The sequence below is a fragment of the Ptychodera flava genome, chromosome 9 (genome assembly GCF_041260155.1).
Source record: "Ptychodera flava strain L36383 chromosome 9, AS_Pfla_20210202, whole genome shotgun sequence".
Classification (NCBI taxonomy): domain Eukaryota; kingdom Metazoa; phylum Hemichordata; class Enteropneusta; family Ptychoderidae; genus Ptychodera; species Ptychodera flava.
Genome location: NC_091936.1, coordinates 3754692 through 3781232, shown reverse-complemented (window position 1 = coordinate 3781232; position 26541 = coordinate 3754692). Strand labels below are relative to the sequence as shown.

General features: G+C 35.6%; 1 protein-coding gene and 1 long non-coding RNA gene across 6 annotated transcripts in view; one reads left to right on the top strand and one right to left on the bottom strand.

Moving 5' to 3' along the window:
- Positions 1-24968, bottom strand: part of LOC139139783 (uncharacterized) — a 32664-nt gene extending 7696 nt beyond the window's left edge. The window contains exon 1 of one of the 3 annotated variants that reach the window (XR_011553881.1): positions 24856-24968. This is a non-coding gene — a long non-coding RNA (uncharacterized lncRNA). Of the gene's footprint in view, positions 1-799; positions 1125-1248; positions 1504-24855 lie in introns of those variants that run through there. The other 2 variants (XR_011553879.1, XR_011553880.1) reach the window with 2 other exon arrangements.
- LOC139139781 (uncharacterized) overlaps positions 6446-26541 on the top strand; it is a 46428-nt gene continuing 26332 nt past the window's right edge. The window contains exons 1-2 of one of the 3 annotated variants that reach the window (XM_070708691.1): positions 6446-6618; positions 25559-25639. In XM_070708691.1, the coding sequence (XP_070564792.1) occupies positions 6594-6618; positions 25559-25639 (106 nt within the window). In that variant the 5' untranslated portion in view covers positions 6446-6593. Of the gene's footprint in view, positions 6619-16415; positions 17765-21000; positions 21161-25558; positions 25640-26541 lie in introns of those variants that run through there. The other 2 variants (XM_070708689.1, XM_070708690.1) reach the window with 2 other exon arrangements.

Genomic DNA, 26541 nt, shown 5'->3' with positions numbered 1-26541 from the left:
CATTGAGATATGGCAACAGAAATCCTGAAATATGATTTCTTGGGTCAGAAAATGGAAGGAAAACATGAGTGTACTGAGGTGTAAAGTAGACCCATGTAGTGCATGCTTATATCATAAGTGCTGGGAAAAGAAACATAAGAATTGCTTGTGGTAAAACATTTGCGCCGCCTATGGCGGCGCGCCGGCAAAGAATACATGAGAATAAGGTTTCCAAATTTTGCTTATTTCTGGTGCATTGTGACAATTTTTTTTCTCTTCTGTCTGTTATGACAATTTTTTTTCTCAGGCCATGACAGGATCAATTTTTTTTCTTCTCTCTCACCTGGTGACAAATTTTTTTTCTCAAAATCCTCCATACCCCCCCAGAAATCAAATGGTTCTCCCCTAAGTAAAATAATACATGTAATAGGCTTTGTATTGCACAGTGCAGTGTACAACTGTACCTACCACAAAAGTGGCGAAACGGTCCTTTTTAGTAATTTACAATGGGAGCACAGAGATCACATAGGGGATGCAGGAAATTGGCTTTCCACAACGATCAAGTGGTATAGGTAATTATAGGTAATAACAGCGAGTAAAATAGCGTAAAAGACCACACTGTTTGGTTAATAAATAACACAGCATCTGTAAATGGGTGTTTGCACCATAGACAGAGCCTACTAGAGGGTTCTCCTTCTACTGTCTATGCTTGCAACATAGACGGTGAAGTATCTTCTATACAATCTATGCTTGCATGCATATTGTCAAACTAGATCACGGCCCCGCCACAGAGGAACTGTGTTCATAAGTATATACATACCCTGGAGTACATATGGAGCAGTGTTCAGTTCGGCCATAGATGCAGATCACTTATAACGCAAACTGATGTGGTTGGTTTTACGAGCAAGGAGCGACGTCGAAATTGTAACACTAGTATTGCAGTAATGACACCTGTCCGCGACCAACGTGTATTATGTGTATAGCTGAATCAATTCATTCTGAAAGCCTGGAGACTCCGAGACATAGTCTTAGCGCATTTTGCTTTGTTTGTGTTTGTGTCAAGATTTTAAACTCGGTAACTGTCTTAATTGATGCTGCAGGTCATGTAGAGTCAAGGCCGTGTACAAAATAAATGGTTAGGTCAAACCGTGAACGTCAAGTCACCGGTCGATCTGACAGATTCCGTGGACCATCTAAATAGCATAAAATTTGAACCATGCATACGGACAAAATATATAGGCGTAAAGAATTTGGCCGGTTGGTACTCACCTGTTTGTATGGAATTCACAGCCTGGTGACGATTCTACACGGTATTAAAGAAGGATCATGAAGCGATCACACGTTTTACTGTACTCTAAAACATCGTGTACAAAACGGTAATGCAATCTATAAACAGTTACACACGAGTAAGCCTTGAGTATGTTAAACGAAACATTTACGAAGACTGGGTGTTTATATTTAAGGCTTTAACTCAACTTTCAATGACAGAGCGGAAATAAGTCAATTTGCGAAACCAATGTTGTGTTGATCTAGCAATCACTGACACTTCATAATCATGGTTGCTATGGTGAAATGAACAATGCATTACCGAATAGCTTGGTTAACTGGGTGTGGTAGACTAATTTTATATCGTGTATTAACGTGGAGGTAAAAAAAATCTTTCAACACAATATCATAACAACTCTTGATATATTTGGTATTCTGATCGATTTGTTTACCTCACTCCTGACGAAGCTTGACCCACAATAACTGGCCTCATTGTATGCATGGAGGTAGTCTCTTCTTACCGCCATGGTGTATGCATAAGACAGTTTAGATCACATCAGCCTCTACGACTGGCAGTTTTGAGACTCTAGAATTTAAGTTTGGTAAAAGATGACAATACGAGAAGAATCATCTGAGAGTTTTATTTGTTATAATCTGATCGGCTTGAGGAACATAACCCCGGTATGTATATATCCGTTATATACATTGTTTAATGTCCGACAATAATGAAACTGTCCGCCGTGATCTGCAGTCAATCGTCAACAGTAATGGTACACCCAACGCAGGTATGCACCACGTTGAAATGCCACATGTATGGAATGCAAATATTGGGAAATGCTGATACACGGTACTTGTAAATAGTTATATCACACAGGCCAAGATATATATATATATATATATATATATATATATATATATATATATATATATATATATATATATATATATATATATATATATATAATTATATATATATATATATATATATATATATATATAATTTTTAAAATTTTATTTATTTAGTTATTTTTTTGATGGAGGACGGATCTTTTAGGGGTGAACGAGGATGAATCATAGGAGGGGTGAACGAGGATGAATCATGGGAGGGGTGAACGAGGATGAATCATGGGAGGGGTGAACGAGGATGAATCATGGGAGGGGTGAACGAGGATGGATCATGGGAGGGGATGAATAGGGATGGATCTGAAGAGCACAATAACTAGTTGCAGACTTTGAATCATAGGAGGGGTGAACGAGGATGAATCATGGGAGGGGTGAACGAGGATGGATCATGGGAGGGGATGAATAGGGATGGATCTGAAGAGCACAATAACTAGTTGCGGACTTTGAAACTAACATGACAATTGGCCAATTATAACGTGTGTCGATCAGGTGAAAAAAAACAACATCTATGATTCGCCAAATATTGGAATATGAAAGCGAATGCGTGTCAGCATCCAATACCACCTCTCTTAAGATCTTATGCTCTATCCCTTATGATATCTTTCAACTATTTAAGGTTGAGAGGGGTGTGACCAGGAGGGTATGTCTCATACAACAGCTGTGAGAGAGGACTGACCCCGTACTGATAACTTACTGAACATTCAGATAGTGATTATGTCAAGTTGAACAGTGAAGAAAGCTGCCTAACATCAAATCAATGATGAATTCCTGATTCTCAGTCAATACAAACCAAAGTATTTTACAAAGTTTGACGGAAAGAATATACATGTATAAGTACATGTAATTTTAAATATCGAAATGATATTTTGCAGGCTGTCGCCTGAGTAGTAAGTTGGTAATGAAATCTATTTCATATTTTCGGTGACATTGCATGTTACTTTCACTATCATGCGCTAGATGTTGTTGTTTCGCCTTTTTTTGAAGAAACAGAAATAACTTGGTTATTTTGAACCGAACTCTTTCCCAATTTGCTGTTTAGTTTCGTATACGAACAGAATCATAGTATTAATCATCCTATGTATTGACAAAGTTTCTTAATTTAAAAAAAAAAGTGGTGAGACAGTTATGACCGAAGATTCTAATAATTTGACTGAACTTATTAATCAAGTGAAAGTAATTTGGACAAAGCATCGAGTACCGTATAGTGATAAGTAAAGGAATGTTGTCGTTGAGCCGATGAGAAAATCTTTCTCGTAATGTCGGTATTAACAGGGAGATGGCATCCTGGTATTAATTATCACTTTAGTGTTACTTATTTTCTGACATTTATTCAATCCTTTACCTCGTGATTGGACGTTTATGTGATCATTGTTCAAAAGAAAATGTTAAAAGGAGCAAAGTCGCCCATGTTGTATATATATTGCGTCAAAAATAAAGTACCTTCTACCTCTTTATAATCAGCGACAGAATTGAATTGGATGTATGGTAAAGGTGAAGATCGATTATAAAAGTGCCCCACTTCATGACAATGGCTCAAATTTATCCGAGAATAACCATAGGCTGACGAGGAAGTATTTCTCGCTGATGCTGAAATTGTTGTCGTTGTTTGCGTTAGCTATTCTGATTATAAATTGGGTGAATGTATATTTGTCGACAACTCATTTAGCGTGTTGTATATTGCTGAACAGTACAACAAACTTCCCAAATGATGTAAAAATAAAGTTGAAAGACACTAACTTTATAGCATAATACCTTACTTTACACAGTGGATGCGAAAATGCAAATCGACGTCCACCTATACTTACCATCGTTTCCGGAATTCAGAGGAGTCATTGCTGGCTAGTGCACTGATAGAGTCGGAAGTTTACAGCTGTCATTCATTACATGGAAATTCGCTAGACCTTAGCGCCCTATTCAGGGCGACTGAAAACAGTAAAGCGAAAGAACGACATCTAGTTTACACGCTTTCTTTCTTTACAGATATTACAGTGAGGGACTGGTAAGTTTCTTCTGTCGGGGGTGGGGCTAGTGGATTATTGCCGGCGTCAAAAAGTGGTTGACCCCCTATTCCAACTTTAGAAAACAGGGAGACACCCTGTTCCAAATTTCGAAAACAGGGTGACCCCCCCAGGTAAAACAGAAGGTGGAATATAAATTCAATAATATATAGAGCCATCGATCGAGCCATCCAATTACATCTCCTGAGAAGCCATAGAAGGCTATTTTTATAAGTTATAGTCAAATCTTAAATGCGCAGAGTCTGAGAGGACCTTTTCTTTTAACATTTAAACCATGAAAGCACAGATAATAATGACAAAACTGCCTTTGATTAACTGTTTAAGCTAGTCATGAAAAAGCACTTTTTTTACAGTAAAGGAACATAGTTGCATCAGTGAGAATGAAAAATACTTTGTCATTTTTTCTCTTTTTAAAGTATGTCACTGTATCAAATACGTTGTGAAATATTAGTGCACGTTGCTTTCATATACTGAATTCTCATAGAGAAAACCGATAACTATCAGGAATTTGTCATGCTTTTCATATGAAGTGTAGATTTTATAATGATATAATGAAAGCGCAACTGAATAATGAAATTCGTGGCTGGCACGATGCATTTTAGGCAATTATGAGCCCATGCTGAAATTCAAAAACACTATAACCCCCTATTCGGCATTTCAAATTCATGGTGACCCCCATAACTAAAGTAAAAAAAAACCAGGATTACCCCCCATGAATCCACCGCCCCCGCCGTAGAAACTGACCAGTCCCTAATCTTGAGTAACGATACTTTGTGAGAATAATGACATTAGAGTAGATTCATTATTACACGAATGTCCATCATTTCGACAAGGTACAAATTCTCTGCATCCGGTGTCACGTTCATGCAGTGAATGACATTTTAACATTCTGATCGTACAATAACACAAAAGTAAAACTTTGAACAGTAAACCCTAATTTAAATAAAAAAAAAACTGTGTGACAAAATGGTATTGTTTACATTTTACCACTGCAAATTTGCCATTATAACACCCAAAATTTCAGAGGCTAAAACGTTTATTTGATGGGATATTTTGACCTTCGATCAAGTATTGTCAATTTTGTAAAACTTTTTTAAGTAGCATCTAAGTCAGGTGTCTGGTACTTTTGAACAAGTACTTTTTACGGTATGACACCGTGCTCAGTTTTTCACGATTTGGCAAAATTAGCACTGATCGCAAATGACTTCATGTTTTTCTCTCATTAATATGCATAAATAAATATTTTGTCCGCATTTTCCGCATAAACGACGAAAATAAAACCTGCTATATGGCAACTAAAAGTCACACTCATTCGTATGAATTCATGGCTCAGACTACAAGCTGCAACAACAGCCGCGCATGCTACAACAAAGTTTGTCCGAATTTCAGGCAGCGTTGTCCGAAAGTCGCGCGTGCAGCTATATTTAGTAACAAACCTGAAATCGCGATCGACACTATTCACAATATGCGTACTCTCTCATGATAGTCATTTTGTGTGCTTTCGTTAGGCGCCACTGACCTGGCAAGAGTTGGATTAACTCAAGTCAGCTTAGACAGATAAATCCAAGAAGTCCACTGATGCATGTTGACTTAGGGATATGGCTCTACAAACTGCTGATAGGCCTAACAGGTAGTGTCCGACATCTGCGAGCAGAACTACTCAATACTGGGCCTACATGTTTTTATTTCTCCTGTGCGTACATCCCTAATAAATATGGCTATATGATAATTGAGGGGGAGCGGACTTGAAAATGTTTGATTATATAGATGGGGGACTTGAAAATATTTTGAGGGTTTTGAGAGGGGATCTGAAAAAACCCCCAAAAAAACGATTTCAATACGATGTTTATTTTACTGCAGATGTGATACATCTTACTCGAATGTTAATTGGAAAAATGATTAAGGTGTGCATCTTCGATTTTCAAAATCTACTGAATTATCGACAGTTACGCACCACTGACTGTTGCTTCTCCGTGAGTAACCGTGCTCGCATGCTCCAGCCAATAAATGTTGACGACACGAACTACAATGCTGCCACATACGGTCTTATTGCTCTTGCCTTCGTTTCTGAGCTCCACTATTATTTGTAGTGGGATTACGTCGAGTTTAGGTCCATTTTTATATTGACGAAAAAATGTATGCATAGTACATGCCAGATTTTCACTTTTACATTATATTTAGGATAGTGACACTCACAACGTTTCATATAAGGCATATCAAAATACTGTACATGGACGGAGAAATATTTTCTTGACAAAACTGCTCACCCACTAACATTTGGTATCGTCCATACAACATGGCGTCTATTGTCAACTGTGATGGCGCGTATGTGCAGACCAGTTCAAAAACCCCGCAACCAAAATAAAACCTGATACCATCCGTTTAAAGTTATCAAGAAATCGAAGGGGGTTAGCGAGAAGACGGAAGATGCAGCGAGTGATCGACCTCACCGGTAAGTCTGATAATACCACATGGCGATCCACTCCGAATGAACAATGCTCTAGACTCAGTCAATTTTACACACTGCACTGTGTGTATTATATCACTGACTTCAAGGAAAACAGTTTTGATGCTGCTCCACTCATCTTGCAGTAATCGTATTGTGATGCTTCTTTCCAGTCAGCGATTTCAGCACTTTTTCTAAACAAGCATAAGAAAGGGGCCGACATTTTTTACCAAAAATGCCAACAGAGTTTATTGGTTGTGCATTCCCATTTCCCATTTCAAAATCCAAACACTGAAACGTACCGGTATCATGACTCATAGGTCACAGACCTATTACACCCATGATTGAATACCGAACTGCACAACAGAACCCTAAGTTAATGCATGCCATTGTCAGCTTGTTCATAGTCAGTAAAAACGATCTTTATTCACTGTCGGAGGTAGAGCATCGGTAGAAGAATTCTATGAAGCATGGATGTTGCCATGGCAATTGGTGTGTGTACAATACACTGGTGTACATCTTTCGCACTCTCCCTTTGTTCTGGTCCATGTTCAGAAGCCGTGAGACATACCAGTGCAGTATTTCCTGCTATATATGTATTGAAAGAAAACATGTGTTGCCTGCTGCATACAAACATTGTATTATGATGTTGGTTATGTGCTGCTGCTGATCTTGAAAATCTTGGGCTTGAAACGTCATCTTCTAATATCACTGAGACTACACAGCAAGCATTATGTAGATTTGTTAAGCAAGGTCTGCCGGTACACATTATTCACAAACTCTTTGAGTTTGTGACACTGTATATAGAATTGTACCAGTAATCTACAATGTGTATGTCTTGCACTCCACTCATTGATGAACAGTTGGCATTTTGGCAATCTCATTAAAATTATCAGACATGGAAATGGTCAGCCATACTCCTTCACCTTTGTTTGTTCTTTGCTGTTCCTGTTGCTTCTGTCACATTTATCAACTCAACATCTGATTTTGATCAGATTGCATTTCAAGGTCATGATCTTTCATTATTTAGTCTATATTTCAAGGTTAACCTTGGCCTTTTCCTGTTTTTTTATCCCTGCAGTCTGGGATTTGTTTCAATGAACATAGGATATGAAAACGGTGAAATAAGACTGACAAATACTGAACTGTTCATATTTATTGACCAAGATGATTATAAAGTTCTTGTTGTGTCATACTTTATAAGGTCAAAGTCATAAATGATGGCATATGCTAAAGTTGCATTTGAACAGTGTTTTTTTGTGTTCTGTAATCTGATATGATATGATCTTCAAACCTACAACATGTTGGCTCTGACTTTTATTCTTTTTATAACCTTCATGAATGATTTCTATGATCTCATCTTACAATATGCAAATGAAACTTGACCAAAACGCTATTCTGTCATGTGAAGTCTTGTGTAATAGACTTTTTGATTTAAGATGTGGAAGTATGTTGGGAAACTTTCTCCTTTCCCAAGTGCAGTTATTGTAATGTGATCAACGATTCCTAGAGTCTGGAGTGGTTCTACTTCCATGAAAGCTGTTCTTGGGGTCAGAGTTCACCAAAATCCACCCATGCTGTAGCAATCACTGACAATAAAGTTAGATGTTTTTATGTACCAGATTGTCACTAAAACTGGTGTAGTATGGTCAGAGAGGTTTAAACTTTCCATCTGCAATTTCCCAGCAGCTGCATATCCATATCCAAGAACTCTATGAAAAACTATGATTCTATTGTAGATGATATTGTCAAGGGACAATACCGTACATGTGGCTTAAAGTTTTACAGCATTTTCATTTTTTTGTTCAAGAAAACAAGTGCATTTTCCCTGAACGTCCTCTTAAAGTATGTCAAAATACCAAGTATTACTTTAAAATACAACACATAATTTACCATATGCAATTTTATTATTGACAAATGAATTTAATTATGGACAATTCATTTTTCAACATGTTAGACACATACAGGCAATAGTGTTAGTTGAACACTGGGTATTTTGACATTACTTAGGGGAGAATGGGAAACTATACAATGATCTAAAAATTTTAAGAAACACATCAAAAGATAAATAAATCTTTGATATGGTGATGAAAGGGTTATACAAGTTTCTGCTTGTGAGCTTTATTCATGTCAATGTTTTGGATAGAGTCCTCAGTCTATGAGACCGGTCATGTAGTTGTAATCTTTACTGTGAGAATTAAATGAAAGAGTGAAGATACATGTATACATTAAGATGAAAGATACAGAAATTACTTTGGTGTGATTGTCACAAAGTGCTGTACTGTCATTTCATGACTGTCAAAAAGTGCTATATTGTCACTTCATAATTGTCACAGAGTGCTGTACCGTCACTTCATGATTGTCACAAAGTGCTGTACTGTGACTTAAACTGATCACCAACACAATTTGTCCATGACAAAGGCTGTTGATGATAGGCCAGTGCATGGTACTTCATCATATGACATAAGACATACATGTGTTGATATGAGTGCTGCCTGTCTGTATCTCACATTATGCATCATTGCCACACAATTTGAAATACAATGAACTTTGAAGTGGAATGATTCAAATTACTGTGGCTCATCTGTAGAATAATGGATCCAAAGTTGATTTCACTGTAAGTAAATTATGAGGAATATGTGAAATCATAATATCACTCGGCATAATCTAGTTTTATTTCCCTTACCTAATCTGCAGCATTGGGTTAAACATGATATCAGATGTGAGTTCATCACTTATCCAGTTAAAGCTGTGTACATTAGAATGTTTGACATAAAAATATAGCAGTTGCTCCTCCAGAGAGTTTCAAACATGAACAAGTGAGGTAAATTTTCATCCTGGCTAGCTGAAATGTGTTTGTAGAAAGATTGCTACCTATAATGTACACAGAAAGAAATTTTACTTTTGTCTGAAAAGCCATGGATCAGTAGGTTCATGTTGAATTGACGTATGATAACAATGGATTAGATATTAAATACAGGTATGAGAGATGTAATTGGATGATATAGAAATGATAAATAGACAAATGCATAGACAAAAATTGATAGATAATCTATACACAAGAATAAATATTTAGCATCCAGTAATATCAGAGTTTATCAGAAGTTGCACATAGATTTTAAACATAAGCTTTATAGTGTAATTGACCTAAAGACATTAAGATATTTTAAAACTAAGCATTATCTGTGGTACAAACTAAAGGTGTTGAAACCAGAAAAACTAGTCTGTAACATTTACATGAAGCATATTACAGTAACGGCACCAATGATTTTGACGATGAGATACAGCTGGATATTGATACACTACCTAATTAGGTTTGTCAGTTTGCTCTAAAATTTACCCTTTTAGTGGTCAACTTTTACAACTTTGCGCCAACATCAGACAGACTAAAACAGCAGGTGACGCAGCAAGATGTCTGTAAACTAATTTACTATGTAGTATGTTTATATCTTTACAGCAGCTATCAGTTTCAATGGTGACACACACAGAGACTGGTTGCCAAGTTTTACAAGCAGTTCAAATTCACGGAGAGGTGGTAAAAGAACTACGTTACTGCAAATTTAGACTCTGAGGACAGTGTTCTTTGTAGTTGAATATCAATAAAGTTCATGACTTCAAACAAAATCTAAAACTAACAACACAAATCGATCTGAAAGAATCAGAATGTTTGAGTAGCGATAGCAATGTCTGGAAGTCAGGGCTTTGAGTCAGCAACTTTCTAGTCTAATAAAACTCAGACAACGAGATGTTCTGGTATTGCCAGCCATGGTGGGGCTTTGTATACATACGCTGACATGTAATTAGCAGCTATCAGTTTCACTGGCGTAATGATCTGTACATTTGTACAAACAGACGTTGAACCAGACAAAAACGCAACATGCATGGCTCCCGGACAACACCAGCTGAAGTGAGAGAGAAGATTGTTCAGTTGTATTTAAACGGTCTGTCATTTTCAGAAATTGGTAAACGTTGTGGTGGTATTTCAAAGCAAACGGCCAACAACATTGTTTTGCGGTACTTGAAAACTGGCAGTTTCCTGCCAGGCAAATCATCTGGAACATCGGTAAAAAAACTGACTGCAAATGTTCTGGAGCATATTGAATACTAAAAAAGTGTAAAACCAAGCATTTATGGGCGTGAGATACGGCAGAATTTACTGGTTCATGGGGTATGTACCGAAGAAACCCTTCCCTCCCTCTCCTCAATTTCAAAGGCGCTTAACAAACACCTCCTGACTTCGTACTGAAGTAGGCCCCGATGTCAGCTCATTGAGAAATGTGGTGTCATTCATTTGTTGATAACCAAAGTAAAGTTTGTTCATTTTACACATCACTCTATTTTTTTGAAGTCATGAACTTTATTGATATTCAACTACAAAGAACACTGTCCTCTGAGTCTAAATTTGCAGTAAGGTCGTTCTTTTACAACCTCTCGGTGAATTTGAACTGCTTGTAAAACTTGGCAACCAGTCTCTGTGTGTGTCACCATTGAAACTGATAGCTGCTGTAAAGATATAAACATACTACATAGTAAATTAGTTTACAGACATCTTGCTGCGTCACCTGCTGTTTTAGTCTGTCTGATGTTGGCGCAAAGTTGTAAAAGTTGACCACTAAAAGGGTAAATTTAGAGCAAACTGACAAACCTAATTAGGTAGTGTATCAATATCCAGCTGTATCTCATCGTCAAAATCATTGGTGCCGTTACTGAAGCATATTAACTTAACAACAAACTGCGGGATGCATGGTGCTGATTAGAATTCATTGTGATGTTTCTATGGAAACAAGTGTAACTGATTACCACCCTTATGGATTGCTATGGAGATACAAGTTCATGAAATGGAATGCATTTATTTATTTACCTATTTTTATTCCATCCTGAAAATTAGGCCTTAAAATTTACCATAAAAAGTAAATCTTTTTGGATTGCATGTTATTTTGCATTTGAATGTTGTGTTAGTATCAAGCACCTAAGGTGGCAATGCTTATTGTTAAGTGAAAATCTTTGCTACCACAAGTATCTGTGTGTAGACGAAATTTGTGTCATGTTTTACCATGATGTTTATTTCATAATTGGCTTCAATTCTTCTATACATTGCAATCTGATTAAAATCCAATGTGGTGATTGGTTGGTCTTTTATGACATGCTATCATATTACTGTCTTCTTTTTCTGGAGGAGTGAGGGGAGGGCTGCAGAAAAAAGACTGTAATACCACAGCGTAAAAGACCGACTCATCATTCCATCAGATGTTAATCAGATTGTTTCTACATTGTAGATCTTCCTGAGTGATTGGGTATTGTATGATCATGTGACAAAAATTGAGTTATTCTAAAATGACAGTGAAGGCCATTGATATTCAGTGTCAAGTATGCATTTATCTTTCATGTGTTTATTTGATGAATATACAATTACAAATGATCACAGAAAAGTAACTTTCAGTACATGTTGCATGCTGTAACTTATAGTCACTATGTTACAAAGACATTCACTTTGTCAGAAACCTATTACACATAACTGCAAGAATTACTAGTGGTCTATTATAGAATCCATTGGCATGCAATACTCTTAAACTCTTTACTTAAAGATATCTACAAATACTTGCAAGAACATACAATTATGCTTTTATTATGAAGTGTGTGTGATGCAGTAATATCCTTGACCTTAAATTCATGTACGGTATTGTCATTTCTCCCTCCCCCACTTGCCAAAATTGCACATTAAAGTTGACAGTGTGTAATAATTCAATAATCTTGTCCATTATGGTTTTGTAATCCAGATCATAATTCCATCCAAAGATTGCTGGCACGTTACTAATAATTCAAATTCATTAACCCATAAATAGAATGTAGATATTATATGTAATTGCCTGGCTGGAATGATGCAATGTACATTTAGATATTTCTTGTACATGTAAGTCTACAGTTAATGAGCAGCATAACCAGAGTTCTAATCATGTACATGTAATGTAATCTGGTCCTGATAACAATTGTCTGGAGATGTTAAGGGCGAAATTTCTTCTGATATTCAGGAATTTTTTTACAGAATGTCAGAAATACCACACATGATTCAATATTTAAGTAATAAACCACACCCAGGCACGGTAGACCATGAGATTTTTGACAAGTTCACGACATATATGCATGAGCGATAGCAAGTGCATATATTAAGTGAACTGGTTGGTCAAAACCAAGTGGTATACATGTACCATCGCTGAGTGTTGTTTGTTGCTATTATATCATAACAGTATATTGAAATTCTGGTGTGGAATGTCAAAAAAGGATTTTTACTCTTGCCAAGAGCTTGCATGTCACTGTGTGCCAACCCTGGTATATTGCAAATATGCCACTCTGATTCTGTTCACATCTCGACCAACCAGATCGTTGTATTTGCACCATCAATATACTGGTGTAATAGTTGAACAACCTCTGACACGAAGCAAGAATTTAGGAACACCTGTGTTTGGAATGACCTGTATTAAAAGTGATCTGAATTTTGTAAAGTTTTGGAGTAAAACACGTACAATATGCCATGTTAGCATTTATCATTGCATTATACATCCTATATGTGCAATAAAATTTGCATATTAGTTACCACTTCTTACAATGTGTATATCATGTGTAGGATATTTATACTGAATAATCTGTACATTACTGTACAAAAGGTGAAAACAAAACAAGAGCCAAGTAGTATATTACTGATGTAGTTGTTTCTTGTGACAACGTTAAGATTCAAGCACTTACAAATGGTGTTTTGCCAGCAAAAATCTGCTGTCATCAACCAGTGAATCCTTGAAAAAGATGCAGTATTGACCTTGACCTCAAATGACCTCCATCTTCCTGATAAATTGATGAAACAGGGCAGTGAAATGCAATTTGAGTTAAAAGGTATACAAAGTGTTTTGAACAGTAGTTGCTATGGCAATACCATCCACCTTGATAAGACCTGCGACGTGGTCTTCATATCTGAGTTCATTGGTTTTGTCAAGTATATTGAGTATATTCAAACTCAGGTTTAAAACTAAACAAGGTGAGTTATGAATGCATGCTTGATAATGGTGACAGTGTATGATCAGTTGCATTCTGGTGAAAGAGCTAAATAATGAATCAGTATTCAACTATTTATAGTAATAAAAAAAGCAATTGGTGATAGTTAATGATAATAAACAGATACAATTTCTATACAGTGTTTGTGTAGGTCCATTTATCAATTAATTCAACAGTTAAATACATTATTGTAATTACCATAGTACTTTCTGCTGGTTTCATACATGTCCAGTACTTGTTTTATATGCGCTGATCGCAATTATTTCAAGTGTTTCACCACATGTTGGGTTGTGACAAACTCATTGAAATTTGAGTATTGTGAAAGTGACAATATTGAATAGGCTGTGACATTGCGTTCATTAGTGTATGTATATTTCAAAGTAGATCAATTTTGTACATTGTGATCAAAATAATATTTATTTTCAAACAGACTGACGACGTATCATTTCAGTGCAGTTTGTAGGATATATTAACAGAATCTGTGAAACAAATTGTATGCTTTCATGAATCCATTAGCATTAAGATTAATGCAGGCAGTACTTTTATTGATAAATACATAGTGTTTTGATGGAGCATAGTGCTATACATTCATAGCAATGAGGTCTTTGTAGAGACTAATGTAATACCAGAGTATTTGTCATGATTTAACCATATTGCTGACCACTATTATTAGTAAAAGTGAAATATTGATCCTCTTTCTACGCACACATACAAAATGGTTGATGTCATCTAGATTTCTTGGTTATAGCAAGACTGAACTATCCTATGATTACACTGACCTCACATGAACTTTGAGATGAGTGCTTGTAAAAATAGATTTGTTATGTCCCTCTAGCATTTTGTTTACAAATCAATATTTCAATGAAGATCATGGCGTTTGTTTTGAGAGGAGAAAATCCATGAATATATGATTTGAAGAGAAAACGAATCAAGGAGGTTAATTACAAAAATGCAGCTTACAATAGAATGAAGCATTTTCTGTAAACCCTGTAGAATTGCTGGCAACGTTGTATGAAAGTTAGTTGTACATGTACAGTGTCTGTGAGTCTGAATTTAAATCTTAAGTTGGTTCTCTCATACCTCTGTATTGTCCAACACTTATCTTTATCAATGTTATTGCTTGACTACATGCATTGATTAGTGTGTGTTCTTGTGCAAAATCCTATATTTTCAGCTACATTTATATTATTTTTGAAGTACATGTGAGACAGTCTACTATTTCATAATGACATAACCTTTACACCTATGACCTAACCTCATGACCTGTGTGTAGCACTTTGAATGATAACAGATGTGCTTTTTTTGCCAAGTTTTGACGTAATAAAATACTTTCATCATTATATCATCAGAAAGGCAAAGTCAACTTGGAAGTACACACATTTTCTTGAAACATGCATCTCTGTTCAAGAAATACTTAGTATTTAACCATGTAATTCTGGGTACTGCTTAGCTGGGCAGAATGTAGAATCTGCTGTGGAGGCAGTTTGTTTGTATTCAGTACTTTATTGATTTTCTGTAGTTTCATGAAATATGAAGAAAGGTTTCCAGTCATAATCTGAAAACTGAAACTCAAAAGCAGCAGACGATGTAGTGTTAGGAACTGAAAGTTCTATGAAGTATGTATATTAGTAGAGATTAAAATGTACTCTTATTGGTCACATGAAAGAAAAAATAAAATAAGAAATAAAATTTGAAAAATCAAGTTGAAAACAGTGAAATAATTGAATAGCTGATAAATGAAAATTAGTTTACTTGACAGTAAGCAATCCTTTTCCATTAAAATGTGTGTCTAAGTTGTTAGGCGGTTACAATATGCCGGCAGTCAATGTGTATTCAACTGTAATGTGAATTACTCCAACATATGGTGTGTCATCACAAAGAATTGAACATCAATGTGGTCTATCTGTTGAATCAACACAACACAAAATGTGTCAGCTTTTGTTCACATTTTCTACATTGTTATCAGTGAATACATCATTGATTAAACTATGAAATTTGCAGGCAATATTATCAAACAGGTTATGTTAACAGATTTCCTGCTTTTTGGTGGAAAAATAAAATATGTAGAAGAGTTGACTTTGAAGTTAGTCTCCATAACAGGATCTGCGTCATGTTCTGAACAATAGCGGTAGATTTTATAAAGCAGCCAATGAACGCCTGGAGGATGGTAAATACCCATTAATTGTGTAACAGCTGGAGTCTTTCTACTGAAAACGTGGCAGCCCTAGATACTAGAAATGCCATCAACATGGATATGTATCATGAAAATATTCATATCTAAAACTTTCAATCATTCTTTTTCTGTGTGTAATGTACATGTAAACCATGAATTTTCCTTCAACCTTTAAAAGATTAGCATAGTTTTAATTACAGTTTGATTTACAGTATATGTCTCCGTTAGATGTTTGGTAAAAAAAGTACATTTGCTTCTGTGGCTGTAAAGTGTAATATAATGTCACTGTATTCACTATCATTTTGTCGTGTGCTTGCTGCGTAGTCATGGCAGCAACTTGTTTGAAAAATACTAGTATTTGATGCGAACATCGCATGGAAGATAAAAGATCATAGAGATATTAAACTGCATTCTGGGAAATGATGAAATGTATATATCTGTTTATCACAGTATTTTATTCAGCATCCAGGGCCTCTCTGTTTTATCTCATTAGTAAATAGATACCTTCAAAATTACGACACCATATCAAGCATTCAGACCAGACCCCCTGCAGACATCCACCACTACCAATGCAATGTTAGCTATTTGTTTTATGTGAAAAATTGTAATACCGGGAAAATACGGACAGATGCGTCAGTCTTGTGTTTGTGGAGATCAGACCTTTAGACAGTCATGTTTTAGGATTTCCAACTGTCTACTTCCTGTGTAAAGCCATTCTAGGAAAACAGATGAACTTTGTCAGCATGATCAGTGGATGTCTGACGTCCATGGATTTTATACATAGTCCAGTGTAAAGAGATGAAAGTGTTGCAACTGAGTTCACCGTGGGCCTATGACTCTCTCTTGATCTGAAAGATTACACAGGGTTAAATGGCATATCAAGTCAGGAATAAGAGCAGATTTATTTCAAATATAAGTGGATTTATTTCAAATATAAGTGGAAGATTTGAAGACTTTATGGATGAGGATTAGCGGTGTTACTGTGGTTACTGTGAAATACATGTAGCTGACTGACTGGTACATATCCTGATATTACATGTCTTGATCTGATTGGTGAACTCTATGACGCCCAAGGCTGAAAGACCTGAATTTCTACTGTAGTATTCAAAAGTCTTGACACATCTATTCAATACAGCTTTGGATAACTGGAAGGAATTTTGATGGTTAACTTTACAAGCATTGAAAAATGCACTAAACACAGGAATGTGTGTAGCTGTTATGTGTTGTTTTGAAATTGAAATTTCAATAGGATGTGAAAATTCACCAGATTTGAATGGTGTTGCCTTGAAAGTGATACCACATGGATACCTCCACAGTTTGAAAATATTTTCTCCCATCAAGTTCATATATTTTGTCAGTGTCAAATGACAGTTATATAATCTGGTTCATACATATTGAAGCAAACTGAAGTTGATGTCATATAAACTGTTCTGCAGAAATTGCGCAGTGGTCAGTACCAGCAATATTAACTGTGACTGCTTGATGATGTATTTTTCTGCTAACAATATACTTGTCCAGTCAAAAAGGTCTCTTTGTACATATAACTGTACTGGAGTTCATGGTAGAGTTTGAAGCCAGGATGGAGTTCTTCAAATAGACATAGATGGAAAACCTTGCATAGAATCAAATGTGCAGTTGTAGAGTACATTTGAATTTGTGTACATCAACCAATTTCATCAGCAAGCACACCCAGGCAGAAAATTGGAATATTCCTGTGAAAGAATCCATGACAAGTACTGTATTGTGTGTTAATGGAATATGCAATTCATGCAACTACAGCAGATGATTTGCATCATGATACAGTAACTCACAGTGTAACCAGTGTGTTGGTGCCATTGGAGGCAGATTTTAGTCATTTCAGAACTGATTGATAAAGGTCATTTAGGGTCACCATGAAGAGCAACACACATCACATGAAAACTGTCAGATTTAAAGGTAAAAAAGTCATATTTTTTGAAAACACACTAACACAGTCTATTTTTAATTTTAATTAGTGACCTGTAACAACAGAAAGTAATTTGAAAATACACATAAATATATCATCCCTTTATTTACACATAAAATATCTTTGGATTATTACATACAAAATCCCTGTCATAATTATAAAATATAGTTGGTCATCAGTTCAGTTCTTTTGATAAAATACAGTACATCATATCATTGAGTTCAAGGACTGGTAGTAGCTGTAACTTTTCATGTTTTTTTTTTTTTTCTTTTTAGGGTCAACTACAGTTTCTTGTTCTACTCCACAAAGCATGACTGTTTAGATAGATACACAGAATTCAGCTTGTCATCTCAGGCTGTTCATGTGTGAACTGCATTCATTGTTATTATTGACAAGTTTTGGGAGTGAATAAGATCTTGCAATTTACACACAAAATGAAAATAGTGGTAGAATCATCCAAAGTTACAGGTGCTGGCTTGTCAACTCACTCTGATGGGATACTAAATCATTTAGGAATGGTGTCATTATTGAGTTCTGGTAATGATGTAGCCAGATTTTCAAAAACTACTGCGTTATTAATTAAAACTTAAAAACATTATGTGTTGTATGGCCACGTAGTTTTGAAATTGTTGAGTGAGACATTAATCTGAAAAATTAATCTGAGAAAGTTATTCCTGTGACAAAAATAACTAATTTTTATGGAGAGAGGGGCAGGGGGCAGGGATAATGAAAGAATGTATGAGGGCCACTTTTTCTATGCCATATAATTTTCCAAGTTTTTGGTGTTCAATAGGGAATATTGTCCCCTTGGAGTCATTTTGACATATTGGACAGTACCATCATAATCTATTTGCTTCATGAAAAGTCATGCAAATCTAGTTTCATCGTCAGTGATGTACAGCTGTTGTCATGAAATAGTTGTAGAAGAATAATTATTGACACTGACATCAGGTCAATAGATCTGTTTCAGTGCAGTGACTTGTTGCACCAAGGATAAAACACATTTATCTAGTTTACAGCTGTGTACCATGCTATACAGCAATGTTCATCCTCTGTACCATTCAAACTCTGATTCTTGTTGTTTTTATAAAGACAAATATTAGATCTGGTGAATGTTACCAGCATTCCTAAGAGGTTTTACTTTGTACAATAGTAGTCATATGAGAGTACTTCACAAATGTTACCATGCATTTTGTTCAAAATAACTAAGTATTTTTTCCGTACCTTGTCAAAACACTGACTTAGAGTGGTTAGGGGGCAGTCAGATTTTCAGATAATGTTACTAATAAGTTTTGATAAGTAGCAAGAAAAAAATACTGATTTTTTTTGTATAACAAGGATACTTTAAAGTGAATATATGATAATGACAAGTACAAACTGGACCCATAAGTTAAGAATATCTCAGTAAATTTACTGTTAGGAATGGTAAACCAGGCTGCAAATATACATGTATGACCATGGTGTATTTTTAACTTTTACTGCCTTGCATATGTGAATATTAAAAGGAGTCTTTTTATAGATACAGGTAATTATAGAAATGTAAGAATTTGAATACCGAGTCATGAGAATTTGCAATCTAAAAGGCGTTTTAGATATTTAGATAGTCTGACATTGAAAGAATTTGAATATTTTTTAGTTTCTTTCGAAGTCTCAGTTAGAATATAATTATTGTGAATTCAATGTTCTATGTGATAGCAGTGATCATATTCCATGTAGTTTGATAGTCCTTAGGAGTATCCTAGTATGCTGCATTTCAGTTTGGTAGTGCTCTGTTCATGTGCTAATTGTACTCAAACACCAATTGTACCGATAGAATCACAAATCTCCTAGCCCAAGTAAAATATTGGTGGTCCTAAAACAAGTCTGCTAGATATGCTTCTCAAAATCTTATATTTAGTGACTACACATGTAGATGGTGTATTGTACAGATACGTTGTGACTGTTATAGAAATATCGGTATTGTCATTGAAATTGACAGTAAGGAACATTTAGATAGTTCCATTTGAGAGAATTTTACATATTAACCTAGCCAGTTACCTGCTGAATGCCCATACAAATAGTACCCACCGTGGATGATGGTAGCAAACACTGTGTTGTACAGGTCAATTATGGTACACCTGCAAGTGTTTTTTGCCGATTATAAGGGATTACAGTTACTGGTAACTGTAGTGGTCATTCATTTCAAGATGTCTTGGTGACTTGGACGTTGATCATAGACTATTTATTTTTATTGGTCATGGATTTGTCAAACTTGACATACCAATATCTGCTTATATAACAGTCTTGTATGGAAGGACTGTGAAAAAGCAGTTGATAAACATCATTATATGTTGGAGCTGGTCTCATAGAAATTCAGCCACAACATTAAAGACTTTTTGATAAATTCTGAGTGCATGTTACCAGTCAAAAAACGAGAACTCAATGGCATAGATAAATGCCTTCATAACATATGCACATGTACCTGGATATTTGCATATTTTGTGTAGAAATATCTTATATACATGAATTTATTGCCATATAGAATACCTGTATGCCAACACTGCTGGTACCCCAACACCAGAGTGCTGATCAAATTAGCTTCATGCAAAATCATTATCATATAAGAATGCATAATGCATTGTATTATAGAAGATAGCCAGCATGGAAGCCCATCAAAACACAGACAAGAATTCAAGAATAGCTGTCAAACATCTTGTTGATGAATTACCTGATGAATGTCAATTAAGGAAAGTTAATGCTGTTCAGTCACAAGAGATCCACTTCAGTGTTTGATGCTTTTAGTAGGTAGGTAAAAGTCTTTCAAGATTCATAGATATGCTTTGACTAAACTAACAAAAATGTTGACCAGTATGATTTTGCAGCAATATGTAAAGGCCCTGTAGGAGATTATATGACTGTGTATTTGGTAGAGTGTTAGGCAACGTTTGCATTTAAGGACGTAACTTCATACCAGACTGCAGACAAATGGGCTATCAAGACTCTATCTACAGTACCTGGGTATCTGCTGGCAGTGTTCTGGAAGATACCATGTGACACAGCCAGCAGACAGCAACTGACAAACACACCAGCCATTGTATGCTATTGTTTAATTCTAAATGATATAACAATACATTTACACAGTCTGTATTCAAATTATGCAATGCCAAGGTTTAATTGGGTAAACTATTGATTGCTCAGTTACCCACAACAGTTACTGCAACTTTGATGTCTAATAGTTGCTGGTAGCAGTACATGCGTTTGCAAAGACTGCCCATCAGGCATGCTGCTTTGGAGCTGCAGGTTTTTGTGGAAGCTTAATGTGGAACTTCATGTGCTGTGATGAGATTGCCTGAACCACAGTGTCATGAAGCTAACAGATATGTGTATCTATCAAGACATTGAGGAAGGTTGGTTTGTGTTTGCAGCTGTTAGTGTTCATCATGTATCCATAGTGTTCATGTGTCCATGTAAAAATATAGCACTTTGTTTCTCTTTCTGCAATATATTGTCTTGGTCACTTGATATTGTATCTGTCAAGTTAGCAAGGTTTGCCTCAGTGTTTTTATGCTGATGGAAAATTTTGAAAAATATACACAAGTAATTTGACGTCATTGAATATTGATCCATTGTCAAAATAATTACAGTCTACATGCATTGCTCTGTACTCTTACCAAACAAAGACATTGCAAGCCCTGTCTACCAAAACAATACCAACTGAAAACTGTGAGAATGTTCTATAACTTCTGCTTGCAACTTGTTCACATCGAACATCTCCATATTGTGTGGTGTTACCGTACTCGCCGAGTATAAGCCCCTGCTCGTGTATAAGCCCCCTACTGATTTTAGAGGATTTTAGAAAATGCATTACATCCGTGTATAAGCCCCTACCCTAGTGTAACTCAAATACAGAAAGGTTAGGAGAGTATATTTGGTCATTTAACTTGGTAAAATTAATTTTAGATAATAAAGAAACCATTAAAAGATGTTAAAACAATGGGAAACTGGAGTTCCCTTGACAATATCGTAAGGAAAATGACACGTTTTTCAGTACTATCTTGATTCTTTGACCCTACTCACCCCCGTCGCCTAAATAGAATAGTCTCACTCACGTCCGCCATTGTTTATTTTCATTCACGGCCACGATGTTTTCATGCTTGAAACATGCAGCTTCTTTTGTTTGAAGCAATTATCCTTTCATTTGTGAAGACTTTTCCTGGTGACTATTACAATTTTCACTGCTATGTTGTTGTTTTCACAAGATGTAGACAGTTTGATATTGGAATATTGAGTTGCCTTTCCGTGTGGGCAACGCATGCCTGTTCACAATCAGTGAATCACATGTCATTACTGTTGATCAGATACATGACGTCTTTGTTTCAAGTTTGGGTTTTTTTTCGACGCTGAAATTTCACCAAAATGTCACTTCTGTATTCAGAGATTGTACAATCAATTTCTTTGGATGTGTAAGTCGATTTTGAAAGCGATAGAAAGATCGAATGGTGTTGAAAAAAATCGTGCATAAAATTAGCATAAATTAAGCGTCCATGCCAGATAAGATGGGTTGCTCGAGTATAAGCCCCTCCCCTAGTTTTACCGCTGTTTAGTGTCGCCGAACCGGGGGCTTATACTCGGACGAGTACGGTAATACATATTGACAATAAAGTAATATACATGTTTAAGTATGTCTTTGATTAAAAATATCTTGTACTCCTAAATTCATATCATTATAGTGAAATAAGTTTACATATTAATTTTGTGGTAGTATTTCAAATATTCATCTGATCAGATGGCATTTACAGCCACAAGTTTACATGAACTACTGGCATAACAAACACCAGTGGAAGAGATTCCATGTATTGTACATATAGCTATTGTCAACAGTCAACAGTGTTTATGTTATCGACAGTTGTTTACATGTCAGACTGTTCAGTGCCCTACTGGACTGGTAGCTTTGACATACTAAACTGATGATCTCATTCCAGTGTCAACTTCCTGACCACAGTACATGCACTGTATTTGATTGTCCTAATTCATTCAGAAGTATTTCTGATAAAAGTACCAGTATTTGGATTTTCAGCCATTCCAGGGAATTATAGTACGGTAGTTATAAGCACACATTAACACTATCAAAAATTGAATGTACATGTATGGTAACATGTTTTACAAATCAGTCTGTGTACTTTGCTTAATTCAGTTACATCAGTAATTTCCACTGGCCTTTGAAAGATGTTGGTGGCCTGGCTAGGCAATGTGTAAATGCTTTTCTGGTAAAGTTGGATGCTGGGAAAAAACCTAAATGATATTTGAAGGACAGCCAGCAGCAGTATAGTAATGAGTAATATAAAGTGACAAGTAGGAGGAATTTAATCATGTTCAAATTATAGTTTCCATTTTTGCTGATCTAAGTGTTTAGTCATGTGATCCAGCCTACTGTAGTGTTCTAACAGTTATAGCAAAGGTGTAATTTGGAGACTCAAGTAGTGCACAGGTACAGTGTACAGGTATAAAGGTTGAAAGGTATCTGTTTCCCGCATCTTTGCTTTAATCTTTCCTAAAATTACTCTTATGCATGTCACTAAGTAAAATGTACCACAAGAGTAGGTCTAGTAATGTTTTATGCTTTAAAAATTATAAACTCAATTATGTGAATTTATTATTTCACAACAATACCAATAATTATGATAGTAACAATAATGATATGTACTAGAGCTGAAAATTGGAATACAGCCCTAATACGGTTTAATACATTGAGTATTTCTGTGTATTATCGTGTCTCTTTGTGATAGCATGATCTTATCATGGTATATGTACTGTAGTGGTGTATATTAATCTTGATACTTTGCATAAAGCATCAAAACAAGCCATCACTTGCAACAGTTTCATTAATTCATTCAATTTCAACAAATTGTGAAAAAAAAAATTGTTCTTTCTATACATGTATTGTATACAGTGTATTATAATGAAGCTATCTATATTGGTGATAGAGCTATCAATCTATTAAAGGGCTGTGTTTATTGATCTATACATGTACTTTGATTGTCCTTACTATTTAGCATATGCTGTCCCTGAACTCAACCTGTGTTTTATAAATTTTTCATCATCCTACCATCTGTTGTGCCAGTACAATCTGGTGATGATATAAATACATGGCAGGACATCACATCAAATGACAAATACTGCCCCAGCTGTTGTTTTTGCAAGAATAAAAACCTGGCAATTTATTTATACCATGATGGAATAACAGAGGTGTTCATTTTTGTCAATAAAGATGAAAGATTAAAGCTTTGACATTTTACACAGTGACAAAGACAATGCACAGTACAGACACTGTATGGTTGTTTACTGTGAGATGTGTTTGTACAGACCTACACATGTACTAGTAAAATCCAAAATAATTTTAATGTTAAATGTGAAATTAATTCAAATTTATTTTGTCCATGTACATGTTGCTGAATGTGTAGAACTTGTCTATGTATGGTGCTATCCCATGTAACACTATATGGTACATGTATAGTATTCTAATCTACGGTGATAGCACAGTCCCTTATGGTTCAATACACGGCGATCGCTGCTGTGCTATACTTTGAAGTTTGGAGAAGGACTGGCCAAATTACACATATATTGCAGAGTTTGGAGATTGCCCTCACAAAAAACTACAATTTGTTCAGTAAACCAGCATCGATAGCTTCTGATACATGTACATGTCTGAATTCATTCTGGCTATCCTATTTGTGTGTCAAAAAGATCTTTCATGAATTTTTGAGTGCGATGTCTGACTGGATCCTTGCTTTCAACATGAAATGAACACTTTCTTACAATAGCATTGGGTGATTTGCAAGAAGCAATGCTGTGATTGGCTATCACTATCATTCAATGATCGTTTGAAACGTAAATTTAGGGTATGGAAGGGATAACCAATCACAGCACAGCAATAAGTTTAGTGTTCATCTGAACTCCGAATATTTCTGGAATCTTAATTTGAGTCAATTTTGAAATACTGTCTAGCATCCTTATACCAGTATGTGTAGTATGTGAAATGTACTTGCAATTAAAGAACTTTCATGAGTCAATGAAGCTTCAGTTTAACTCAGAGGGTACTCACGTTCTGATGTAACTCTGTACTCACGTTCTGATGTAACTCTGTACTCATATACGGATGTAACTCTGTACTCAACATCCTATATATGTCTACGGTATATCAAGTCACCAATGGCAGAGATTGCAATTTCGTAGTTTTATTCAATACAATTTTTATCAATAGATGTACATGCAATAGTGATGAATAAACTTTACACAGAGTCAGTGAGGTCATTACCATGGTAACAAGGTGTCAGTTACAATCTGATTTACAAATACATGCAGCAGTCACCATAAATTTGCATCTTTTCATTTATGAGGATAACATCTCCCAGTCATAAACAGTACATATCAAATGGCATTAGGTAATGGGTCACTATACTGTATATCCGTTGCCATGCGTAACTCAATAATTTTCTATCGTACATGTATATCTGATGAAAGAAAAAATTGAACACAGCTGCCATACATGTCAACTACATGCAAATAGATTCTGAATTGATTTTATGTTACTGAACAAGGCTATAAGATGATGGACAGATTAAATCGTCATTCTACAACATATGTTTCTTTCAATGAAAATTTATCTTTTTCCTGAAAATCACTAAAACAAAACACCCTAGTCTGTCAAAATAATGTGTTTTCTCATCATATCTTATTGTGTATTGTGTCTTACATGGCAATTAAAGTGATTCTTTAATATTATCTTTTTTTATTTGATTCATCAGAGGAAGGGTCGCCTGTGCTGGGACACATCCCAACAATGCCATCTGAGGAACTCATGAAAGCAGAGCTGGCAATCATTACAGGTCAGAGGTCATCTATGCTACTCAACTTGACAGTTGTCACTACAGTACAAAACTTATATCAAAATTTATGTTGTATGATTTTTGGTGTTGGAATGTAGGTACTAATTTTACTGCTTCAAGGGTTGTTGATGCTTTCATACAGGGAAGGGTGTTTTTCGGTCAAATGAATGAGTTTTATCACCAAGTACATGTTTTATAGTCATCCACAGTCCTTTAAAGTTTAATGGATAAGGCTATATGTAAGTTGTTAATCTCCTAGTAACTCTCTCTGAAAGCATTTTTTAACTTTTGGCAAGTTACTCTCATCAAAAGAAATACGGTAGGCCTGTTTACAGTGAGAACTGAACAAGGACTAGTAAACACAATGCAATGCCTATAGCAACAGTAGCTATACCATTTTGTACCATTGTCATGATTTGGTTTCACCAGGCAAGAAGCACTGTGTATAAATTTTGAGTCATGAAAGGGCTCATATACTTCAGTTAATCTATAAATAGACGCCGTCACATAAAAAAAATCAGAAACATTGTAGGCAATTTTGACTGCGGTCTCCAGTACTTGTCCTCACATGAACCTTCAGAGATGTAAACAAAGAACAGAAGACCATCTGGGCATGAACGGGTGCTAAAAATTCATGTCGACTGTGTCCGACGTGGACCTCCGTCAGAAATCCAACAGATGAAGAGTACATAATGTAACCCATCACCCAACTCAGCTAATTGTTTAAAAAAAGACACATTGTCGTAAAACAGCATGTTATTCTGTTTCATATTTAATAGACAATCATTAATGTATGAAAGACTATTATGAATTGTGTGATGAAATTAATGAATAGAAAACCTTGAAAAAACTGTAGAATTTCTAATGAAAATGAATTGATAATGAAATTTCACTATCACCTT